The following is a 26,800-nucleotide window of genomic DNA, read 5'->3' as shown; positions in this document are numbered from 1 at the left end:
ATGGTTTGAAGGGTATGAAACTAGTGTTAAAAACTGCAATGATGGGGCGCCTGGGTGGCTCAGTGGGTTAAAGTCTCTGCCTTCGGCTCAGGTCATGATCCCAGGGTCCTGGGATCGAGCCCCACATTGGGCTCTGCTCAGCAGGGAGCCTGCTTCCTCTTCTCTCTCTGCCTACTTGTGACCTCTGTCTGTCAAATAAATAAATAAAAATCTTTAAAAAAAAAACAAAAACTGCAATGATTGAGTCTGGAGAGTGAAGCTTTAAAGGATCCAAGTGAGAGATACTAAAGCATTGGCATTGGGATTCACAAACGTTTTAGACATAAGCAGGAAGTCATATGGGGATTAATGACTCCATTTTTACAATTATTGTCCCTATTAAGCAGAATATTTGAATCTTCCTGCCAGCTACCTTCCATTTCCACCTTCCATTCATTTATTGCCACCAATTATTTTCTTAATTACTCACCTGCTCATAAACAACTTAACAGCTGTCAATTATGGAAAAAAAATAAGATTAGAGCCATTTGATCTAGAATCCAAGCTGCTCTGTGGTTGGCCACCATCTTAACTTTTAGACAGTCATAAGTATATAGAGGCTTGTTCCTGAATCTTAAGGTACAATTCTTCTAATAGTTCCATAGTTGTTCCACTTTGGATTTCGCTCATTCTGTTCCCTTAGCCTGGCATTTCATCTTCTCTACCTTCTGTATCCCTTGAAATCATTCCTTGTCCTTTCTGGCATAATTTAAATTCAGTATCTCATATATTATGTTCATGAATCACTCCCCCGACCTGACCTCTGCCACTCACAGCTAAGCCTTGTAATCTGTATTTTTTCTTCATTGGATTTTCAGAGTTTACCTGCCTATCTCTCACATAGAATTATAATCTTCTTGAAGATGGAGATTATACATTAAAATCTTTATAGCCCAGGCACACTTAGCAGAGTACTTTTGAACAACAAATTGCAAATTGACTTTTAAAGGTTTGAGAATTAAACTAAGTTATTTCATTTATGGAGCATACACATGCAAAAGACTTACCTCAAGGGTGAGCCTGGTGGTGGGTATTAAGGAGGGCATGTATTGCATGGAGCACTGAGTGTTGTACATAAACAATGAATCTTGGAGCACTGCATCAAGAACTAATGATCTATTTTATGGTGACTAACATAACACAATGAAAAAAAAAAACAAACAACTTATCTCAAAATGAATGGCTCCCGACTGGAAGTTATTTTGCCTTTTCCCTCCAGGGGACATTGGGTAGTCTGGAGACCTTAATTGTTACAACTGAGAGAAGGGGCTGCCATTGGCATCTTGTATGTAGAAGTAAGGGATGCTGCCAATCATCCCACAATGTCAGGGTGGTCTTCCACAACCAAGAAATATCTAGTCCTCAATGTCAGTAGGTTGAAAAATCTTACTCTAGGTAAAGAAGATACCCTCTATCGTTACTTTCAAATTTCTAAAAATAATAAAAAGAATTACCTACTGTTCATGTAGCCTACATGTCAGACTAACTTCTATATTACTGTCACTATTTTTTATTATCACTGAATTATTGGTACTTTATATATTACCCTAATCTGTGTAATTTACATATGTGTACAAATCAAGTGTTTTTAGTGTATTTTCCTAGTCTTTTCTGTTTGATTACCTGTTTTTTATTCCTCTCTCTCACTGTATATCCACCTTCCAACATATACATGCATATTAACAGACTGGCTATATATCCTTCCAGAGTCACAGTCATACATACATATATTTATATGAATGTATACATTTGTATATATGCATAATACCTATATAAATATGTATTCCTATAATTTCTTCATGGTTTTATACATAAATATGTTTATAACAGTCCCTGAACCACTGCTGCAGCTGGCTAGACCAACTGCCAAAGGCAAATGTCCTTAATTCCTAACTACCAGCTCTCTCCTTTTTGCAGAAAATAACTAGAACACTTCTAGCAAACAAGTTGAGACTAGTCTACAAGAGGGTCTGGGAAATGTGAATTTTGGGCTTCTACTTGCCCACATTAGTCAAAGACTGTATAGGGACGGCATGGAGCTGAGTACCAACAGACAGTGGCCATGTATATCTGTTAGGTGAGATTCCTGCTAATATAAGTTTGTATTGGTATTGTTATTATTTAGTACATGAATTTTTTTGTTTGTTTTGTGTCTTTTGTTCCTAGACAATATCTCAGTGAAACTCCTCCATGTCAATTCATGCACACTACTTTGTTTTCCACAAAGCCTAAATGTTACAACATGATGCAGGTGAATCGTAAGCCAGTCAGGCATTCACGTTGATGGGTTTTCCTTTTGACTCTTCTCTTTGGCCGTCATAGACAACGTGGAAATAAATATCATGCATTAACATTTTCTGTATGTTGGTGCTTCCCCGGCCCCTTACAAGATGAGGTCCCAGGTTTGGGATTGCTGAGATAGACTGTGTTTTGTTTTCAGTTGCCATATAGCTTTCACATTTGGGCATACTACTTTGTTTTCATAATCAACATTGGAAAGGACTCCTCTCACTCTATCCCTGCCAGCAATATCTGTTATCTGAGATAATTTCTTAATGACCTTCCCTCCTCTGCCCCCAGAGAGCAAGTCACAATAGAAAACAACCTGAATACTATCCCAACTAGACTTACAGATCCTCTAATACCATTACAGTGCCTGGGGATTTTTGACTTATTCGGTTTTCTAGTATAAAATTATGAAGATCAGTGAAGATGGAATAGCTTTTCAGTAGTACTTCATGAAAAATAGGTCTAATTTTCAATTCTCGTTTTATTTTGCTGTTTTTTTTTTTTTAAAGCTGTTTAAAAGTTTACAAGAGTCTGCCATTATGAGGCATTGTCTCCGGTTGAACCAGTCACAGTAGGCTAATTTACACTGTAATTATTCTCAGTTCCAAAATCTTAATGACTTTTACCATCAGATGTTCATTTCCTGCTATGTGTCCATTAGAAGTTGGTTAGTGATGGGGAGGGAATTTGCTCCACGCCTCTTCACCCAGCAATCCAGGCTTCGGAGGGATCCACCATCATACGCATCCCCAGTGGTTGTGGCAGTGGGAAGAAAAGGTGAATATTTGGCCATTATAAACTCATCCCCAGAAGTGATGCTGCTATGTTCAATCACTTGGTAATGACCAGTATCAACTAACACACTGATTAACTTCTTAGAACATTTACTACGTTTCTTAACTTATCGTGATTCAGCACAAAGTACTTCAGTTGCCTTCCTATTCCCTTCTGGCAACTTCACCAATTTTGAATATTTTTTTAAGTGTATTTAGACCATTGATTTTGAAGAACTGGGTTGTTGACTTGCTATCTAAATTGAAGTGTAACATGGTCAAATAGCTCTCCATTCCTATTTTTTTATACTGTTTAGGTGGCTTATTGAAGGAATTGATTAATGGCATCAAAAATATTATGACATCTTAGTCAATAACATTAGGATAAATGGCGTTAGTGTTTGTCATATTTTCAATATGATTTAAATCTGGTAGCTGCCCTTGATGATTGACATTTGGATCCAGTTTAATTTTATCGGAGTGCCCTGGTAGTACCTGTGAATATCTGCACCTCTCGAATTGTTAAGCTAGTAGTTAAAGTTTGTGATTATTATTTGAAAGTAGTATAATCCAAGGAAAACCTTTGGCTATTTAAAAGAAGTTAGAAGAGGTGCCTGTGGCTCAGTTGGTTAAGTGTCTGCTTTCAGCTCAGGTCATGACCCCAGGGTCCTGGTTATCATGCCCAGTGTGGGGGGAGGTCTCTGCTCAGCAGGGAGTCTGCGTCTCCATCTCCCTCTCTGCTTGTGCTCTCTCTCTCTCTCTCTCTCTCCCCCCTTTTGCTCACTCTCTCTCAAATAAATAAATAAAATCTGTAAAAAAAGAAAACAGATTAGAAGATTATAAATGTACATTTTCCTGAAGGCAGTGGCTAACTTTTTGTCCTTAGAAAAAAGATCTTGTGGGCATTCCTTAGCATTGCAGCTTTCAGCAAATGGCATTAAAATTCTGATTCCATATTGCTTGTTCTTTTACATTGAAGCAGATGTCAGTTTCATATGGATTCTGAATATCATCCAATCTGTTCTTCAAATATAAATGTAATTACTGGTCAATGGTTTTGGATAATTTATACATCTGCTGAAATCGTGGAGGTTTTATCAATTGTTTTGACTTAGAGTTTATTCCTTTCAGAAAGCTGAAGATCTGGAACTATCTTACTCTGGACTAAGTCATCTCTACTCTGAAAAATAGCCTCATGTGCTTAGGTAGCACGAGTGTGGGTGATCTGAACCATTATTGCTCCCAAGTCCTAAGGAGAAGGTTCGGTACAAAAAGGGGATCCCTTCCAAGTAAGGAAGATTTTGTGAGCCTGGTTCACATACTATTTGTGAAAGGCAAAAGGAGGTAGTGATGTAAAGCTCAAGCGTTAGATGGCTAGAATAAAGTGATTTTTTTTTCATTATAAGGGGCTGTGAAAGTCATTAAAGCTAACTTTCATCTAGTTTTCAGACACCTGAGATAATAGTTTTCAAACTTTCAGCTAAGTAGGACCCACAGAGTTTCAATAATAACCTTATTTCTTATTTCCCATCATCACTTGAAAACTTTCTAAATGAAATGAAAGCAGTAAATACCATTTGTTATCACTTCCCCTCTTTCCACTCTTAGTCCTGCTGCTCCTGGTCCATATTTTACCAACATAATAATGTAATGCTGGTCGATGGTTTGGGATAATTTACTGTTTGACTTAAGCTGTAGAAATTTTATTTTGATTTAGAATTTGTAGCCTCCTCAAAGCTTAGGATTTTGAACCAAATTAGCCGTTTCTAGGCAAAGTCACATGTATTACATGTTCTACATTCATCATGTCATGTATGCTTCACAGAAGGTGTGAGACTGTAAGGCACGTGTGAGACTTATCCACATTTTAAAAAGGAGAGGACTGAGTTTAAAAAGGCTCAGAAGATTATCTAAGTCACTTGCATTTTAAATATAGGTTTCCTCGGGGCGCCTGGGTGGCTCAGTGGGTTAAGCCTCTACTTTTGTTTGGCTCAAGTCATGATCCCAGGGGCCTGGGGTCGAGTCCCGCATAGGGCTCTCTGCTCAGCAGGGAGCCTGCTTCTCCTCATCTCTCTGTCTGTCTCTCTGCCTATTTGTGATCTCTCTCTCTGTCAAATAAATAAATAAAATCTTAAAAAAAAAAATATAGGTTTCCTCATGATATAGCCCTCTCTTTTGAACACCCTAATGTATCTTTCTTTCTCCCTACCCTCACCCCTGAAAAATTCTTCGTCTTATTTTGGCATTCCCACCTGTAATATAAATGACATGCAGTGGTGAAATGATAATTAGACCCACTCACTTGTATACTTGCCAAATCACCAGACTCAAAATAGAATGTCAATGAAATTTTCTGGATATTAAGATTGCTTTCATCATTTTGCACACCAAGATTTAAAATCTAGGATCTCATAAGTAGAGGATTGTATCAGGAGTTCTGGTGTTTGCTCTGTTCACTCTTATGTAATGTTTCTGTAACATGCTGAACAAAGGGCTCTAACTGTCTTCTACCTTTCTAGTAGAATGTTCAGTATGGCTTCCATTAGGTAATATTCTGTTTCCCCAACATGTGGATAAAACATGGTTCTCTGAAGGTATTATTATCCAGACCAGCAGTTTGAAATTTTTGGTATTAAAAATATTTGAACATGGATTATTGATAATTTTATCCTGAATTCTATTTTGTGTGGACAGACCCTGTTAAATTTCTGTTGTTCCTATTGTGGGGGCTGGTGTTGATGATATTATTTTGGAAGACTTTGTGGTATGTTCAAATTAAAACTCTCTCTTGAACCCTGAAGCACATGGCCATTATCACTAGTGAGCTATTTAGGAAAAGAATTGCCAGGGAGGAGTGGTGCATAGCAGGGTGTGTCCCGTTTATAAATTCAAAGGAATTTTGCCATCCTTTTCTTTCATCAAAATATGTGAGTCAAGCTGGGTGGAAGTAGAAATATTCTCTAGAGGGGCACCTGTGTGGCTTAGTTGGTTGGGTATCTGCCTTTAGCTCTCGTCATGATCCCAGGATCCTGAGATTGAGCCCTGCATCAGGCTTCTTGCTCAGAGGGGAACCAGCTTCTCCCTCTCCCTCTGCTTGCGCCTCCCCCTGCTTGTGTGTGCTCTCTCTCTGTGTCAAATGAATAAATAAAACCTTAAAAAAAAAAAAAAAAAGATTATCTAGAGGTTATTTTATTGATGACCAAATCCATTTTTGTAAAAGTTAAAGACCCCAAATTGAGGCTTTTAAGTAGTTGGCTATTACTAAAATGGCATCTATTTTAGTTTTTCAGTCTCTTAAGTATGCAAAGTGTTATCTCAAACCCAAACTCAATTTTGTGGTAGAAAAGAGATTAAGTGGATGAAAAATTGTTGTTGAAAATATGGATTTAAATGCTTCAATAGTGGTACTGTGTAATTTCTAAATGACAATTTGATATTGATATAAGAAAGGAAACTGCCATTAATAATTGAAAGCAATGCAAATGTGTGTATTAAACAAACACAAACTGAAAGCAGGCAAATAATACAACACTTAGTGCTTCAGCTATTAATCTATAGTATGAAGGTATTTAAAAAGCTTCCTAATATATTGCATTTTGGGGTCTTTTATGTTTCTGGATCCAGATTTATATTTTTGAGAATAATATCTACTATCAACCTGATATAAAGAGCAGTTCATTGCGACTGACATCTTCTGGAAAAGAAGGAATTATCTTTAATGGGATTGCTGACTGGTTATATGAAGGTGAGTCGAATAGATTTAGTTTCAAAAGAACACAAACAACATATTTTTATACAAAATCTGAAAGAAATCTGTTCATTCTATAACAATACTTATAGCTCCATTTCCTCTTATTTACGCTCAAATTTGCCTTCATGCTTTCATGTCTTTGCATGTGCTTATATTTTGACTGGTTGTGATTCACAGATACTACATTTGAAGGGTGTGTGTGTGTGTGTGTGTGTGTACAGATACGTACACATATATTTTGTTCAGGCTAGAGAGATTTGATTTTGGTGATGCTTAACTAATGAAAGTGAATAATCATTTTATGTCACTCTGGAATTAGATGCTGAATTTTTCTGACTATGGGAAAGGAGAAACAAAAATCTTTACTGCTCAAAAAGTGCATGAAAAACACTTGTTTTTAGTCATTCTCATTAAAAACAGTCTGTCATTATTTAAAAGCCATCGCATGAGGAACAAAATAAAACCCACCTAAAGGGTCATTTGTAATAATTACTGAATCAAGTTTTCATGATAGTTGAGAATATAAGAAGGAAATCAGGTAATAAAACCCTCTATCCTGTTTGATCATGCACCAGTTGTCAGCTGGGTAAGGGGTACAGATTTCCTCAGGAAGTCTCAAGGCTTGAGGTTAATACCTAAGTTTCAGACTCTGCAACTGATCTTGGCAAAGTGCATCTAGATTTAAAGCAAGGTAGTCATGTTTGATTAGAAATTTTAAAGGAAGAATCATCTAGAAAATAAATTTTATTTCTTGAGCAATATTGGCAAATGCAATCTTCCACATCAGACTCCATATTCTTAAGTCTATAAGAAAAGTAAATCACCTAGCTCCTTCAGTTATTCATCCATTCTATCATTAAACAGATATTAATTATTAAAGACTTACGTTATGTTCTAAGTATTTGGAAGGGTGCTGAGATATAATAGATATAATATCTATTATAACAGATATAATGTAGATACCTATAATAGATATAATAAGGTAAAAAACAAAGTACTTCCCGTTAAGAGAAACATTCTGCTGGGTAGAGCTATTTTATTAATGAAGAGACACTGTGCCTTTGAGATTTGTATGTATATATGTACATGTATATTTACAATATATTTTTGTATATATGCCAGCATCAAATAATAAATTATTTTAGAGGCCACAGTTAATTCTGAGAGGAGTAGTAGGAATTACTTTGGAAATATAAAAAATAATTACGCTCTGAATTTTTTAAAAATTCAAATTCACAAAGTGATAAATAGGGTTCTTCGATTCAGAGTATCAGAAGCTGACTCTGGCTTCCTTATTGCAAAAGTATAAATTTTTAGAGTGTGAGATGGCCCAGTGAATTAAAAGATAGGTGGAGGACAAACTTGAAACTTGGATGGTTCCAAGAATCGAGGTAGCAAGAACTCAGTATCTCTAATTTAGAAGAGCTGGGTGAGACACCCTTCATCTTCAAACCATTGTCGGCACTCTGGGAGACCCTGACCGGTGAAGAAACCATGTCAGTGCAGTGTGACAAGCAGTTAAATCACAGGAAACACAGGATTCTATGAAAGAACGAAAGAAAGCTAGCCCATTCTGGTGATTTGCAAACATTTTCCTAAAGGAGAAACTCTCTGAGTTGAGCCTGAAAGATTAAGAAATATAAGAAGAGGGCGCCTAGGTGGCTCAGTGGGTTAAAGCCTCTGCCTTCAGCTCAGGTCATGATCCCAGGGTTCTGGGATCGAGCCCCACATGGGGCTCTCTGCTCAGCAGGGAGCCTGCTTCCTCCCCTCTCTCTGCCTGTCTCTCTGCCTACTTGTGATCTCTGTCTGTCAAATAAATAAATAAAATCTTTAAAAAAAAAAAAAAGAAAGAAAGAAAAGAAATGTAAGAAGAAACTCAGCAGGAAAGAGTCCAAGCGTCCATTAAGTGATGAATGGATAAAGAAGATGTGACATATATATCCAATGGACTATTACTCAGCCATAAAAAAATAGCAAATTTTGCCATTTGCAGAGACATGGATGGAGGTAGAGAGTATTATGCTAAGTGAAGTAAGTCAGTCAAGAAAGATAAATATATTATTTCACTCATATGGAATTTAACAAATGAGAAAAATAAAAAAGAGGGAAAGAGAGAAACCAAGAAACATACTCTTAACCATAGATAACAATCTTATAGTTACCTGAGGGGAGGTGGGTAGAGGGATGTGTTAAATATGGGACGGGGATTAAGGAGGGCACTTGTGATGAGCACTGGGTGCTGTATTGAAATGTTGAATTACTATATTGTATACCTGAAACTACTAGTACACTGTATGTTAACCAGCCAGAATTTAAATAAAAACTTTATGAAAGGAAGGATAAGAACCTAGGTAAGGAAATCTATGCAAGAGTTAAAAGCTTGCAAAAGCATAGCAATGTTAAATAGCACGGTGTGTGCCTTGGGAACTAAAATCTGCTTGGTATTATTGGGGCATAAAATTTGAGTAAAAGGAGGGCAGCAAATACCAAGGGATAGTGACCCTAAAAATAATCTGGGATTTCAATTATTTTTCCACTAGTAAACGGGGTAACTAATAGAGCTTTTTAAGTAAGGGAGTGTCAGTATTATATCTTCCATATAAATAGATCATTTTGACTACAGTATAAAACTAGGACTGAATAGCAGAAAGAGCCAATGAGAAGCTGGCAGGCTTTTTCTGTGTTCTGTTGAAAGATAATGAGCAATATTAGTAAGGTTAAAGCTGTAAGAAGGAGGGAAGATTTTAAAGTTGATGAGGCAGTAAAACAGATAGATCTTAGTGGTTAAATGGATGAGGTGGGTGAAAAGAAGTCAACGATTCTTTGGCTTCTGTTTGGATCACTCGTAAATAGTGGTTGTAGGCACAGCGAGCAAGCAATTATAAGAGTAGTAGACTTCAGGGAGGGAAGGAATAATTTAGTGGGAACACTGGTGCTTCGCAGTGTGCCAGCATGCTACCTTGGGTAACAAAATGTGATCATTAACATGGTAGAACTTTTAAGTTAACTCGATGTAGAATCTAGTGCCTGGACAACTGAACAACATGCCTTGGGCCTCTTTCTTTTACATAAGGCTTTATATAATTTATGGCATTGCATTTCTAAGGAAAATGTCAGAAGAGAAATTAAAGACTATTGACTGACAAATATGGTTATTTTCCTAATTAGAGAATAAAATTCTATATATTATGGAGAGTGAACACTGACTGTGTTGGGGAATAGGTAGGACATGTAGGACAAAAAGTTCTGCAATTATACTGTAGGTCTGACACTTTCCAAAAGAGAAATGGAAAACTTACAGTTTTGCCATTCAAATTAAACTCAGTCCTTTGGGCTCTTATGTTGTAGGTATCCTAGCCAATTCCAAATGTGTTATGTGATTGAATCCTCACAATGTTAGCATATTTAATCATTTACTGAAGAAACCAAGACTCAGGGGGGACAGGTGATTTGGACGTGGCCTCAAAGCTTACGAGTGCCAAAGATGGCATGCGAATGTGTATTTTCAAAGCCAATACTTATCCCTGGTCTATTCTACCTGTTAGAATTCGGTGCCTTTCATCATTTCCTAAGGAATGACACATGTTGTGGACCTAAGCTATTAGATTTCACAGGTCTGTTTCCTCAGCCAAAGAATCTGAATCCTCTTGACCAAAGACTTACCTCAATTCTTGCTTTATTTCCAAGAGAAAGGACTGTATCAAGGGAATCAGTGTTAAGGTTTGACAGAGGGATTTAGGCCATTCAGATGCCACTGATTTTTCCCTCATCCGTCATCCCCAACTTGGTCTTGTGGGCCAAGAGTCCCACAGTTACCTTCGTCTCCCACTACCACTGTGGTTTTCCAAGACACCAACAGCTCCCATATTTTCTCTTTTCCCTTTCACCATAACACAGTGACATCTAAGAATGCATATGACCTTCAACAGTATGTGTGCGATACTCTAGTGTGGAGATGTCCTTTCTTGTTACTTTACAAATATGAATTACAATCTGAATTAGTATGTGTGGGACACTGAAGAAGGAACATGTAACATTTTCACTTAATGGCTTTAATTGAAATTTGCCTTTTGTAAATATCATAGAAAAAAAGATTAGAGAAGGAATCACAGGAAAGATAAAATATTTTTGTGAAAGAAATTTGAAGACATGGCTTAAATTTTTTATGTTCAGGCCAATCTGTGAGTGTGGCTGTTGATCCCAGTCACAGACACATATGTCAAGGTTTTAAAGTCTTGAAGTGTTATTTTAAAGCCTCTTTGTCCCTTTTTTTAGTATCATTCAATTCCTATGGAAAGAAAAGGCAAATAAAATAAAATGTGGTTTAAAGAGTTGGTGAAGTTTCGAAGAAAAATGAAACATTATGCTCAAAATGAAACATTTTAAACACAATTCACACAAAATGCATCTCATGTTATTCATATAAATTGGCACATTTAACATAGTAACTCAACTAAATAAAATATCAGATGAATTCTTTGCTAACAAAGTAAAGTTCACGGCTACCAAGTCTACAACTTGGAAAATTTCTATAAAGTACTAAATCTATGCAATAGAAAAAGTGAGTGTCACTTGAGGTTATTTGAACATATAAAATAGTGGAACTAATGTGCCTAAATGATTTATAAATGTGTTTTTAAGGAATTCTTCTGTGATATTCAGTTCAACAGTTATCGAGTAGACACATCTTTCCAGCATTATCTGAGAGCAATATGAAGAGGAATAGGGTTTCCATGTTGTGGGCATTACTAACTTAGTGGAGTGAAAAACTATAAACATGTGTTATATAAGGAATCATTTGGAGCATAGTAAATAGAAATATAAATAGAACTACATGTCCACATACCAACTAGAAATATAAGTAGGATTAATTCTAATGGAATGGGGGAATATAGAGTGGCTTCATGGAAGAAATGGTATTTGCATTGAGCTTTAAGAATGAAAGGAATACAAAAGAGAAACAATTGATAGCATAAATAATATCCTTATCAACAGATGAAGATTGTTAAATTTTTTGGTTATTGATTGAGAAGAATGCAAAAATGGCTATTTTCACTTTTTTTCTGTTTTCTCTTGGATACAGGAAATCACATTCATGCATTCTTTGATTCAGCAATTATTTATTAAGCACTTACTGAATCCCAGTAAAACTGGGCTATGACAGATAAAAGAAAAAGTCAGAGATGCAGCCGTGGAAGCCAGAGGAAGATAGAATAATACAGCATTCCATAGTTACTGTTGGATTTGCTACCAGAAATTGATAAGAGCAAAGTCAGTCCATTTGTGGTACCAGAAGGAAGATTGCAGTGGATAGAGGTATTAATGAGAAGTGAGAAGGTTATGAATATAGACAGTTCTTTTAAGGAACTTGACAGTGAGATAACGAAAATAAAGGGAAAAAATGAACCATAGACCCATCTGGCTGGCAGTAGCATACTTGGGAAATCTTATCTGTCTAAATTGATAAACTACAAATGGATAAAATTAGCTTACTTTTCAGAATAGCATGTTAATCTGAACACAATGATTATATATTAGTTAGTTTTCTGTAAGTACTTTGTGTTGAGGCTATGTTTTTAAGTGTCTTTGATATAAAACAACATGTGTTGAAAACTCCATCTGTTCTGCAGTGAGATTTTCTAATCATTGTAATAAAGACAAAGAAGAATCAATCCCTCATTGAGATGGAATGGTATGCAATTTGTAGAAATACATTGTTTGTAAATAATATAATTAACGCAGGAAGTTTCAACCCATGAGTAAGAGTCCTTATTAGTTGCAATTAAAGAAGTATGTGCATATCTAAGAGCACTCTTAAGCCGATGCATATTAAAGATTATTTTATTTATTTTCTTCCCATTTCAGTTAGCTTTATTTTTATACCTGAAGGAAGTCACATATCTTTGTGTGTACTACTTTGCTATTTTAGTGTTTTTGTGAGGAACAACTCTAGGCATAGTTCACTCTAAAATAAATTAGAGTAGATGAAACCTAGTTTCTATTGAATGGTGCTCTCAGATCTGGGCCATTCTTATTCTTGGGACGTACCGACACAGATATATTTCAGCACCTAGGATAGAACCCATTTCTTTAGAAAACCTGAGTGTTGATTTTAGACAGGACAATCTGATCTCTCTGTACCTTCAAGGCTCATAAGAGTTAAGAGTTTATACTCAGTTGGCAGTTAGCATTTTTCCCTCATTGTGTCATGTGGATGACTGACTCGTGTCTCCTCATATGAATTGTAAGTAACTTGTACAAATCAGTGTTACGATTACAACTGAAAAAAAGGCACATTCAAAGTAGTATACAAAATTTTATCTACGAAGGGACCACTTGTCAAAGACAAGGGTTATGTAACAACCTTTGGCTAGTATTCATTTAGCCACTTACACCTGAAGTGAGATGGGTAAGTGCTCTGTTACTAGAACCTAAAAGGAGGGAATCCTATAGATTCTCAAGTAATAGAAGCAATAAGTTTTGGTTGAGGAACATAGCCAGACTCACATGTTTCCAGTGTGTAAAAACCAAGAAAGTAAATACCATGCACTAACTTTATTCTCTTCGTTTGATTTGTCTGGTTCCATATTGATGACAGCCAACAAAGGCTCAGAGATCATGGGGATGTTATAATTTATTCAGATAAAAACTTTGTGTCCTTGAAAGAACACATGAAGTTCCATCTGCTGTTGTTTCTTTTTTTAGGATTTTATTTATTTATTTGACAGAGAGAGATACAGCAAGAATGGGAGAGGGAGAAGCAGGCTCCCCACTCAGCAAGGTGCCTGATGTGGGGCTCGATCCCAGGGCCAGGATCATGACCTGAGATGAAGGCAGATGCTTAATGACTGAGCCACCCAGGTGTCCCTTTGCTACTGTTTCTTTGTAGAGTGATATTAGTCCACTTTATGTACCAGTCTGCACTTATGTTTTCCATATAAGGTTTTGGGGGAAATGTGCCCAAGAAAAGATATAAGGTTATCATTTGGCCTTAACTGGTAATCCTAGCTCCCTCTGAGAACTACTTATTCATTTTTCTCTTCTGCCAGTATTTTGACTATACGAGTCATTTATGTGGTGGATCAAACCAAAATTTTATCCCTGCCAAATCTTATTCCTTTTCCTCTTTTTCTTAATTAGGTTGCTACATTTTCAGTTTTCCACTGAAATGGAAATTGGAATGTGGAAATGTAGAATTGGAAAATGAGATCAAGTTGGACAAAGGAGTACTTCTGAATCTGCTGAGTCCAGATAGTCTTCTTTACTCTCTGTTGTATAGTGAAGACACATTCTTCCTAGCAGATGAGCTTAATCATCAGACAACACTGTCAAGTTCCCCCACCATCCCCAGTCCTATTGAGTCCCACATGATTGGGGGGAAATTTCAGCTTCCAGTTCAGAGGAAGAGTATTAAGATATTGTTTTGTGGAAGCAACCCCCACCGCCATAGGCATTAGGACTCAGAAACCTATTGATCTCCTTATCATGAAGACAAGAAACAAAATATATCCAGTGGGGTAATGATGTGATAGTGATAGAGAATGCTATACTTCTACCCCTTAGTTCCTAGATCTTTGCTTTCTGGCCATGAGAGAGGGACATATGTATGCTCTATGATGACATCCCAACTTCAGGATTGTTTTAGCACCAAGACTGAGATAGAGAAGACTAGTTAACACTTCCATCAAACCAGGTACATATAGCTTAAAACAAACAAACAAACAAAACAAAACAAACAAAACAAAAAAAAAACAGTGAAATTCATGGCCTGAGCCTAATTGCCCTTCTTTCTGCTGTAAAAGAGTTCCTGTTTCCTGGTGATGGAGAGAGGATTATTGTGGTAATGGATAAGCTATTCTGCAATTCCATGATTAGCATAGGCATAGCTATACAGAGCCTGTGTCTATCTTGTAATGACAAAATGCTACCCCTTCTTGATGGAATGCTTCCCAGGTAATCTCCCTGCCACCAGGTAGCCAGCTGGTCCTGCTGGGAAATCATACCATGTCAAGAGTTGAATGACGGCCACTATCATTGACGGGTAATGGTGGGAGCCAAAGCAGATGGACATGTGCCCGGTAGTTATACGGTCCATCTGATTATTGAGAGCCTCCTCGGCTGTGGATGTGTTCTTGTGGGTATTAAGTAGGATACTGATATCTTCATATTTTTACATTTTTACCCCTCCTGATAAGTCAATGCAGTTATCTTTCCCTAAATCTCCTTGTCTTTTTGTCTTCCCATAACCCTAATCAGGTCTTTTATTAGTTACTCTGCATGAATCAGGGTAGATCTGTGCTTCAAGCCAGCTCTCCTTCCACAAGAAGTAGAAGAGTACATATCTTGTTCAAGAGTCTGCCAACGGGAAGGAGTTTATGTTTCCTTTAGTCTTTTTTTTTTTTTTTTAAAGATTTTATTTATTTGACTGACAGAGATCACAAGTAGGCAGAAAGGCAGGCAGAGAGGGGGGTTGGAAAGCCGGCTTCCCACTGAGCAGAGAGCCCGACGCGGGGCTCGATCCCAGGACCCTGAGATCATGACCTGAGCCGAAGGCAGAGGCTTTAACCCATTGAGCCACCCAGGCGCCCCTCCTTTAGTCTTTTAATGCCATTGCTCAGATTGTGGTACAGAGCCTTTCCAATTCCAGAGTTTTCAAGTACATCATGCAGACCTGTCCATAAACCAGACCTCCATTTATTCCTCCCCTATCCGTGTGTCTTAGAAAACAGATCTTGTTTAGATATTAGCTGAAGAAGAGAGGGTAAAGCAGAGGATGCAATAATCTGGACATTTTACTTATGCATTCTGTCCAGTCCCATATATGCCCCTTTTGTTATAGTGGGATATTGCTGTATGTGTTCTGTTTTACAGTCAGTGAACCAGATAAGAGTCAGTTCCTGATGGTCTGCATAGCCACTTGGTATCCTGTGGTCAGGCTAATTGTTTCGGCAAGAGCCCAGGAGAGACCTGCTTTTGAAAAGAATATTTATCAGCATGGGAGGAAATGGCCTTCCTCTCAAGCTTGTAATGCCTGTGCTTTGATTGCCATAATAATGTGTCAGAAGCTCCACGCAGCATCTCTGTTTACCATGCACCTTTAAAACGAAGATGGTAGGGAAAGCTGTTCCATGTCCCTGATCTGCAGAGCCCTTTCTTGCACAGGCTCTGCTCAAAACAGGCAACTTTACAGGTTACCTGGGAAGTAGAACAGGGCAACATATGTGAATGTGGTTTAAGTTGTTACTCAGAATCAGAAGAATCTACTCCCTCTTTACTTTAGCGTAAGTACAATTCCAACAAATTTTCTCCTACTTTAGAAGAGATACCTTGCTGTATACTATGCTACTAGATCGCTAAATACTCTTTTAGGGATACAGATTCCTCAGCTTTTTGGAATTTATCTTTCCCCCTGCCTCAATGCAGAGAATGTCTAACTCCCTGGGAGAGAGGCTGCCTCTGTCAGAAAGGAGACTTGTGTAAATTTTGAGGTTCAGCATCTTCAGCCATAATATTAGACACTTACAGCAACATTCCACTATGAATGTGTTATTTATGAGACTAGTCCAGAAAGCATAGGTATACCGCACATGTTTACCCAAACATCCTTATCCTATCTGCAAGTGTCCTAGGACTTCTCCACCAATATCTCTGTCTTAGCTTTAAAAAACACCTGGAGTAGGGCCCCTAATTTGTGTCATAGCTGTGCCACCCTTACTGTGTTCTCTTGGACCTCTGCCTTATCCGTCTGCAGTGGCAGAAGGAGGGACTCCTCAGAGTTGCCACGGTGACCTATTTTGTATTCTTGGTTTTGCAGACGTGGTTCCTATTTCAGTTTATCCCTATGGAATCTCCCTGAGGTGTTATATGAACCGGGTGAGCTTCATTTTACAGTTTTTACAGTTGCCACTCTTGTAACAATTAAGTACACAACCAATTACCCTCCTAAAACCTTTCATCTCTATCTGCATTTCATTCTGTATCATCACCAGTGACAGTGGATTACTCCTGATTCCATCCTTTGATATGGATTATCTATGCTCCAGTTCCCTCCTGGAAAGGTGATTATCACATCAAAGGTAGGACAGATGTATACAGATACAGATACAGACGTATATAGATATAGATATAGATCACCAGCTTAATCTCAAAATCTAATTTTAAAGGTCCCTTTTCTGAGTCTCTTACTGGTATTCATCATGGTACCTGCCAGGGTACAAAGTTGGCACATTCAGTAATCTGAAGATTTATTTACAAAGAGGCCACATTTACAAAGGGAAACCATGAAGGACAGAGCTATAATCTAGACTAGTAGCAACCAAGCTAGAGTTACCCCTGTGACCACAGAAATGAGCCATTACAAGATACAAAAAGAGAAAATTTCACAGAAGAGACTGCATTGACAGGGGTAGTGACATCATTTAAAACATACAGCTAGACTGAAGTGACTTTCCATGGTAGAGCCAAGGGAATACATACTCTGACTTCACTCTCCTCCTTCTAATCTCTTGCCATAGTACCATAAAGGTCATGCTCTGGAGGGCATGGCGGCCCTTCTGCTGTAGTTCATCCGTGTAAATCTTCTGGACCAGAAAGCAGGTATAGGCAAGTGAATAGTGGAGCTGGGGTCACAAGAAAGATAACGAATTTCTCATTCTCTTTCTTTATAGCTTAAAATAATTTCATGAGTGTAGTGGGTATTCAACTTGTTTGATGATGAGAGTGGGTATTTAATGTGCTTAATGATGGAAATATGATTGAATGCAAATGTGAATGAGTGGAGACATAAATACATTTTGTGCCATATTTCAGTCTTCAGTTACTGTTCCTACTCTTTTTACTCCAGCAGTGCTTTCTCTTTCTCTGTCCACATTGCTGACAGCCTGTGAAATCCTGACTTCATTGCTTCATTCTTTCCTGCCATTGCATCTGCTTGTTCTGTGACTAAAAGGGGAGCCCAGAAATGCAGAATTCTCTAAAACATTGATAAAATCCAACACATTATATAGAAAAAAATGTATATGTGCAATGGAGATTTCAAGGACAGATGTTTGTGGGTCACTGAGCCCACATCTCTACAGTTGGTTTCAAATAACACTCATTTATTCTAGAGGAACTTCTGCATTCTCACATTGCCCACTGGTGGTCACCAGATGGAGAAAGGCTTGCCTTCCTGATGATAAATGATTCGTTGGTGCCTAACATGGTTATCCCTCGATTTACTGGAGCGTTGTATCCCAAAGGAAAGCAGTATCCATATCCTAAGGTAAGTAACGTGAAAGTACTCGTTTGTTCTCTTTCTCCGCACTAGTGACTTGATTGATAGTATCCTTGGTTCATGAACAAGTTGTCTTTGCAGGGGGGAAAAAAGGAAGCTTTTCATTCCTTGTTGGCAGAGTCATCTTTCAGGACTTGCAGTAGCCTGTCCAGTGTTCGGATAGGAAGAAGTAGAGACGATTCAGGGCTTCCCAACTGCCACGTTTGCTGCATTTCTTTCTCTTTGATTCCCTCATTCTTTTTCCCCCACCTTCCCAGTTAGAAAGAAAATGAGAAAAGTTAAGGGGCAACACTGATGCCAAGTCACAGGTTTCTCCAAAGTCCATTCTGTGTTAACATTTGTTTTGTTCTGGTTGTTACTGGCCTTATAAGGAAAGAAGAAGTCCCATGGTCAAATAAGTTGAAATTTCTTAGTTAAAAATAAAGCCCAAGTTCTTGCAGATGCTTTCTTAGAGTACTTAATATACTGTATGTTAATGTGCATTATAAATGTCCCATAGAAAACTGACAAAGCAGACAGCATCCCCAGTAAGAAATAGACTAAGCATAAAGAATATCTATAAAGAATAGACTAAACAGAGAATCACCAATAAAGGATAGACTAAGCATAAAGAATTTATTTGTATTTGTAGTAACATCAGTTATTATTTTGTCAGAGCATATTCTGGAGCATACTTTATAACATGAGGGGGTAGAGCCACAGCCAGGTTGTAGCTAAGATAGATGGAACTATTTTATTGCGTCAGGCAAACATGGACCTCTTGCCCAGCGAGCAAAACTATTTTCAAAGAAGGGAGCAGGTTGCAAAAACATCTGGACTGTAACTGTTATGTTTTTTTTTTCTTCCTATGGTGTGACATTTTTGATAACTTAAGGTCTCTTTAAAAAAAAAATACATTTCCCCTGTGTTTATATTACAAAGAAAAAGACTCATGAATGAGGCTTCTGTGCTTGAATCATGTAAAGATGTTTTAGGAAACTTTTTTACACATTTCAGCTCTTAATTAGGTAAGAGGTGGCTGCTAATTCAGTGTAGAAGCTATGTTTTTAAGAGATTTTATTCTTTATTTGAGAGAGAGAGCAAGAGAGCGAGAGAGAGCATGAACAGAAGGGGGCCCAAGGGAGAGGGAGAAATAGACTCCCCGCTGATCAGGGAGCCTGCCAAAGGACCCTGGGATCATGACCTGAGCCAAAGGCAGATGCTTAACTGGCTGGACTGAGCCACCCAGGGGGCCCTCAGAAGCTACTTTTAAGCCATTTCTGAGTGAGTTGTAGTTTGTTTCCCAAGCACAAGCATGATAGGTTTTATACCGTAATGTAACCTGTTCATTACATTAACTGGGCATGGAATTGGACAAATTACCCATCACATAGATTATTCTATGAAAGCATGGTGAGGGTAGGCATGACTTTTCTTATCTTCCTGTCATCCACCAGACTCAAGTACTTAAATAGAGAAGGAAGGCAGGGAGGGAGGAAGGAAGAAAGATAGCCTTGGATATAGAGAGTCGGGGATAAGAATAGAGTTTCCTCAGTGAGATTCTGCACCGTCTTGTTTGTTGTTATGTTTTTTCCCCCTGTCCACCGCACCTTCCTTCCATAGACTGTGGTATTAAACAGCTGGCTTACAGCTGAGAAGGACAAGAAGGTTGAGAGGAATCTGATTCTCCAATTTTGAAATATTATTTTTTGTATCTTTTCTGGTTATAAATTAGAGGGCATATACACTCAGGGATCTTCAGGAGACAATGGCAACTTGACCTAACAACAACAAAAAAACCCATAGTCACCAGGAGATTTTTTAACTGTACTTCATGTACATGACTTACCACTTCTGTACTTTAGATTTGGTCACGTTTGATGAATGATAGTTCGTTCCTCTGTAGTGTATTTGCACCCCCTCCCCCCGAGAAATGACTGAAAAAGCTTCTCAAATATATTAATTCTCATGTATGATAATGAAGGTTCACCTGACAGTTTAAATACAGAATGAAGTAGCGTATTGTGAGAAGCATATGTGACCAGGCACGATATTCACACACGACTGTTTGGTTTTCTAACTGCACAAAGGGAATAAAATCAGCCCCAGGGAAGGAGCAACATTTTGTAATTCATTTCCCAAGAGGAGTGGGGATCTTAGGACTCACAACATAAGACCAAATGCCATAGGTGCATTTTCAAATTGCCTTCTCAGTTAGGGGCTGCTGGTGCTTGAACTTGGACACTCCTAGAGCCTCTTAACTTTAACAGACTGAGGCAAACAAATAGACAAACAGAAATGTCTGAGCAAATTTACTTCGGAGGATCCTGGGTTGAGAAACCTAGACACTTCGTTATTAGTAAGTTATTATTTTATTAATTATTTAATGTTTCTTAATAGTAAAGCTAGCCATAAATAATAATATTTGCTATTGAAGGGCACCTGGGTGGCTCAGTTGAGCTGCTGCCTTCGGCTCAGGTCATGATCTCAGGGTCCTGGGATCGAGTCCCGCATGGGGCTCTCTGCTCAGCAGGGAGCCTGCTTCCTCCTCTCTCTCTGCCTGCCTCTCTGACTACTTGTGATTTCTCTCTGTCAAATAAATAAATAAAATCTTAAAAAAAAATATTTGCTATTGCATAAATCAGGTGTGCTAATAATATGCTTCATATTTTCAGAGAGACTTTTCACTCCCCCCCCCCTTATTTGGACCTCTTCACAATTTTCTGTACTTACGGATGGACAGACGAAGCTCTCTAAAAGGCTAAGTGCTTTTATAAAAGTTATAGTTATTTTGAGAACAGGGAAATAACTCAGATTTATTGATTCTGTCCCACTCTGTAGAACAACCAGAGGTTAATTTGTATCTCCAAAAACATAGCTGGAATCAAAATTATCTTCTTGGAAAGCTAACAAATACATCTGGAGCTCTGTTTGCTCCATTTACTCCTAATGACTTACCTATATACGTAGTGGGATATACATAGGATTCTTAGACGGTCTCACTCTTCGAAAGAGATAGAGAGGGATTTGTAATACAATGTGAAAGTCCTGAATGTGTGTCAGTGACTACTATTGAGGAGTGTTAATCATAAAGAAAAGATAGCTATTCCTGGTGCCACGCCGAGAGAAAGAATCCTAAGTCCTCAGAAGGTTTTTAGTAGGAAATCCCTGCCCAGGTACTTAAGACAACAGGACTCAAAACAGCAAGATCTGTGCTTGATCCTTGTTCTCACGTTTCAGTATCATTTTGGGTATACTACTGGAACTTTGAAAAGTCTTATTATTTTCTGGTTTACAACAAAACATTTGCTAGGTCTTCCACCAACAACTGTATTATTTTTATTTGCTCTTACTTTTGCAATAAAATTCCAAAAAGTAGTACTTTGACATTGAAATAATTCATAGAGTTCACACTAAACTGTGCTTCAAATTAAACTAGATTAAAATGAGTGCAGCAAATACTCAATGTGGTCAGATTTACTAATGAAATACTTACACTAAACAAATATATTTGTATTTTACTTAATTCAGCATGATTCAGAACTCATAAAATACCCTATCATTAGCAATTCAGCACAAAAGAGATGCACAGTTCTATCTCAGTAACCTCAGGTTAATCTTCTTAATTAAAGCATTATCTCGTTTAATGACAATTTAGTTGCCAGTAAAATAAGGTTAATTATTATTGAGGCTTGTGTTTCAGAATCATAGAGGAAGGATTCTGTAGATATGCAGTCTTTCTGGCAAATGTGACTATAAAAAGCAAATAGATGAACTCTTCTAATTTGCAAACTATTGAAATGATCCAAATATTAAAAAAGGTACAAATGAACTTGAAATGTGCACTTAATTTCAAAACTCCGTGGAGAGATAAAAATCTAATTGAGATTATAGAATGCTGGACAGCTGAATTTTAGAAACAGCCTGATGTGTATTTTTTGTCTAAAATTGGCCACATGTGTACACAACTTTTATAATTTGTTTCCATGTAAAAGCTAACTGGGGTATCAGTAATCCTTTACAGGTATATGCATACAGAAACAAATAAGCTTTAAAAACAAAACAAAACAAACAAAAAATCCCTGCTTTACAATTTGGTAATAACCATATATGTCTTTGACAAAGGATGTCATAAAATTATTAATCATTGATAAGAACTGACAGAAACATCAAACTTAATTAAATTTCTCTTTTTCTTAATGAGCTTATTGAAGGATTTTAACAATTAGCAGAATTTTTTTTACCAAGTAGAGAAGTCAGTGTTTTAATTACTTCTAATTCACTACTATATACTAGTTTAGATATTTCTTAAAAATTTAAGACTTTTATAGATAATCTTTTTGTTAGTCCACATAACAGAATTATGAGATATTTATAGCTATAGAACGGAAACCTACTTTGGCTCAAAACTTTTGACTTATGACATATTCTCAGTGAAGTATTGTCTTATTTTTGATAATATAATAAAATAATACTTGAGGATTATTACTTTATTATTAATAATATTATTGATATAATATTAATTTATAATAATTTATAATTTATAATATATTAATATAATAATAATAATTAATACTTAACATCTTGCTCATGGTCTATATTTAGTAAATAGCAGTCAAAATGTAAACTCAGGTTTCTCTGACTCATGGGTTAAGCTAAACTGGTTCTCACAATGTGGTACTTTTACCAGAATGATCAGCCTTATCTGGGAAACTATAGAAATGAGATTTTCATGCCCCATGACATGAGAAATGCTGGTTAAAATCTTGTTAAACAAGCCCTCCAGTCCTCTGGGTAATTTTTTCCCCCTTTTCAAAATTTATTTATTTATTTATTTTAGAGCTAGAAAGAGAATGTGAGTGGAGGGAGGATCATAGGGAGAGGGCAACGAGACCTCTAACTGAGTGCAGAGCCCGATGTGGGGCTCAATCCCAGAACCCTGAGATCCTGACCTGAGCCAAAATCAAGTCAGACGCTTAGCTGATTGCACCACCCAGGGACTCTTTGGGTACTTCTGATGCAGGCTAACACCTCTGATAACCACTGAGCTATAATATATATCATTGTGTACATGTATGTATATGATAACATATGTTATTGGACATGTATGCATTACTCTATGTACTAGTAATAATATATATTACTGGAAAAAATATATATCAGAGTCTTATAAAATTTACATACAAATTATAGTTATCTGATAGTCTTGTTAAGATAAAGACTCCTAGGCCCGCACCTGGAGATTTTTGAGTTGGCGGGGGGCCCAGAATTTGTTTCTAAGATTCTGGGTGTTGCTGATGAAAGCCACTGGTCAAAGATCAACACTTTCAATGGCACTACTAAATATTATGTCCCGGCTCTGATTTTTAATAAACCTTGTCAAACTTGAGAAATGATTAGATTAAAAAATATGGATAAGGCCAGGATTTTCAGGGAGGCTCATGGCAATTAAATTGAAATGGGAGTGATGTGAAAAGGAGCTCCTTTGTGTGGTAGAAGGCTAAATTGCCCAAGACAAATGTGCCCATGCACTTGAGGGGTTTACAACAGTGAAAAGCTTTATAAAATCTGACACAAGAGCCTTCTCTGTGAGACAGGATCATAGCTTATCTTCCAGGAATCCCTTCATTATATGAACCATTTCCATAATCTCTCTTCATAGCATAGTGTTTCTGTAGCGAAGGACTTTCCTGACTCCTTCCATTGGCTCAAAACTTCCGAATTGTGTATGATGCACCCCCAAAGATATGCCAGTCATTTTTGTTTACACCAAACACTAATGATGTACAATACCTTGACCAAATGAATTTAAATAAAAAAGAAAAGATTATTTTTACAGCAGCTTAAGGTTCACAAGTCTGACAGGTAGAGAGAATTCACATGTGCCCCCTGCACACACAGACGTGCAGAGTCTCCCCATCATCAGCACCACTCCCTGCAGCAGCACATTGGTTACAACTGATGAAGCTATGCGTCATAATCCCCCAAAGTCCACAGTTGACATTACAGTTCACTGTGTGTGTTGTACGTCCTGCAGGCTTGGACAAAGTTATGGGATCCATCGTTATGGGATCACACAGTGGGATGATCCCTGAACATCCTCTGGGATCCATTCATTCATCCTTCTGCCTTCCCCTCTGTACTAGTTGTATTTACTAGCCTAACAACATAGTCCTCGAGGAGCTATTATGGACTACTGGTGGAATGTGTTATGTTGCTTCTGGTCCTCTGGTCCTCTTCAACTTTGGGTTTTGTCAATGCCAATTACTTGAATGTGGATTTTTCTTTCTCATCTTTAAATCACTTTTTTAAAAGAATCACTTTTGTAATTCCCCTTGGATTTTTGTCCATCTTCTAACTCAACCCACTTTTAATGGCCTCTTTCTTTGTACATCTCATATAGTCTTCTCCTAAAACATCCGCTGCTCCACGATGACACATCAGCACTTTGTTTAGGAACACAGCGCCCCACAAGCAGTCACCTGATTCTCTACATTATTTATTCATGCTAACATTCTCTTATTCATTCATTCTAACTGCTTGAGATGTATTGGTAAAAGGTCCCTGTTGTGCCCCCTACAAGTTCACAGTATCTTTAGAAAAACTTTGGAGGCCATTGCCTGGGAACAAACTGAAGCAAACAAAGCACAGCAAGGAAGAGCATCCTGGGTTTAAATAGTGGCTTCCCGGGTTATGGGATATCCACCTTCCACCGTTTGCTTAGCTTCTCCATTGTCATCTGGAAAATGGTTATAATTATTCTTAGGATGGAAGTAAGGATATTTAGTAAGATTATTCATGCAGTGCCTTTATTACATACTATGAGCCAGAAGCATACTAATGTTCTGGGCTAGTTATTACTGATTCTTGTCCCTGTCTTTCCACTCATCTAACTATGTACTTAGTGAAGGCAGACTGCTCTGTGGCCCACCACCTCCCAAGGAGCACTTACACCTCATCTGGTATTTACTAAAGCTTAGAAGGGAACTGGAGGGAAGGGAAGGAGATACAAGATAATAATGGGGGAGAGGCAAACCATAGGAGACTCTTAACTATAGAGAACAAACTGAGGGCTGCTGGAGGGGAAGGGGGCATCAGGTTGTTGGGTGATGGGCATTAAGGAGGGCACGTGATATAATGAGCACTGGATATTACATGTAACTGATGAATCACTGAATTCTACCTCTGAATCTAATTTTAAAAAAAAAAGGAAACCTAGGTATTTTTAATGCATTGGGATGGGTTAGGTATTGGGGAATTTTAAGCATGTGTCACCCATATTGGCAAATCTTTTTCTTTCTTTTTCTTCTTCAACTTTTTTTTTTTTTTTTTTTAATTAGCCAGCTTTTCTCATTGCATTTCTTATCCTATAATGTGAGTAGCAGCTTGTTCTACTAGTTGTTTTGTTAAGCCAGCCCTCCTGGTGTCATTCTAGGGAAAGAACACAGAAGCACTGCCTAATGAATAAACTCATCATGATTTTCCATCACCTTTAATTGTCTGACTAAAATGCTTGAGAAACAGCAATCTACAAAAACAATTGAAGGCAATCAGGTTGTTGAATTTAAAATCATTTCTACTTCAGAGAAATTAAACTTTTTCCCTGTTCTAACGTAATACTATAAAGGAATCACATCACATTTTCTTTTTTCTCAATATATTTTAATGCTTAATATATTTGTATTACAATCTTCATTTTCTCAAAGGCAGGTCAAATGAACCCAACCGTCAAATTATATGTTGTAAACCTATATGGACCAACTCATACTTTGGAACTCATGCCTCCTGACAGCTTTAAATCAAGGTATGCGATTTCCATTTTACTTTTACTTAGAAATAGTTATTTTAACTTCAATTATCATTTTGTTGCAATTTAGAGAGATGTGATCAGCTCAGCAAATCCACTTGAAAATAAATCTGAGGTTGTCCCATTAGTGCAGGAATGAACTCATTCTGGGTTTCTTGTTGTTCCCAGGGAGCATTTAAAGTTTCAAGGTGATTAGCAGCACCAGAAAATGACTAAATTGTAGTGATATTGAGAATTAAACTTTTTGCAGGAGATTTGACAAGGAGATGGGGGCAAAGGATCATTTTCCATTGAGTGTTCTTCCTGAGAATAGTTCCTCCATTTTTTTTTTAAATAGTCCTATTTAAAAGAGTACAATTTTCTTAGAGTTTTTGTAGGTTTTCCAGCAGAAATTCTCCCCATAGCTTGGGAGAAATTCCCTAGCTTTCTTCTCCAGGTAGGATAATGTAATAAGATGTGGTTTCAAAATATCCTACATATGAAGCCTACTTATCTAAGAAATTTGAATGAAGAGAGAAAAAAAACACATTTAGTATGTCATAGCATAATTTTAGTATTAGTAAAATCTCCAGTAGCAGACAGTGGATCAAATAACCATGTGGATTTTAAAATTCAGAGTGATCTGAAACTTCAGGGGTATTCTGTCAATTAGTGCAACCCTTTGAAACTTTACAACTGTTCTGGTGATGGAATATGTAGCTGATTTAGGAAAATACTTTCAACTATTGAGTGATATGGGGCTAAGCTCAAGCTTTGTTTTGATGCCATCAACCATCAGTGCTGGGGGACTGATTCAAATTCCACTCAAATGTTCCAGTGATATATTTTGGAAAATTCCATCACAGTTGCAGGTTTTCACAGACAGTGGAGCCTGCAGTGTGTGGAAA

The 26,800-nt window shown here is 37.4% G+C and overlaps 1 protein-coding gene across 2 annotated transcripts in view; it reads left to right on the top strand.

Annotated features, from left to right (window-relative positions):
• The window catches only part of DPP10 (dipeptidyl peptidase like 10), a 646,930-nt gene that overhangs the window by 525,919 nt on the left and 94,211 nt on the right, over positions 1–26,800 (top strand). For both annotated transcript variants that reach the window (XM_059166678.1, XM_059166679.1), the window contains exons 8-10: positions 6,726–6,846; positions 17,961–18,115; positions 25,813–25,910. In XM_059166678.1, the coding sequence (XP_059022661.1) occupies positions 6,726–6,846; positions 17,961–18,115; positions 25,813–25,910 (374 nt within the window). The remainder of the gene's footprint in view (positions 1–6,725; positions 6,847–17,960; positions 18,116–25,812; positions 25,911–26,800) is intronic.

Source organism: Mustela lutreola, chromosome 3 (genome assembly GCF_030435805.1).
Source record: "Mustela lutreola isolate mMusLut2 chromosome 3, mMusLut2.pri, whole genome shotgun sequence".
NCBI classification, from domain to species: Eukaryota; Metazoa; Chordata; class Mammalia; order Carnivora; family Mustelidae; genus Mustela; species Mustela lutreola.
This window is presented reverse-complemented; position numbering and strand designations above follow the sequence as displayed.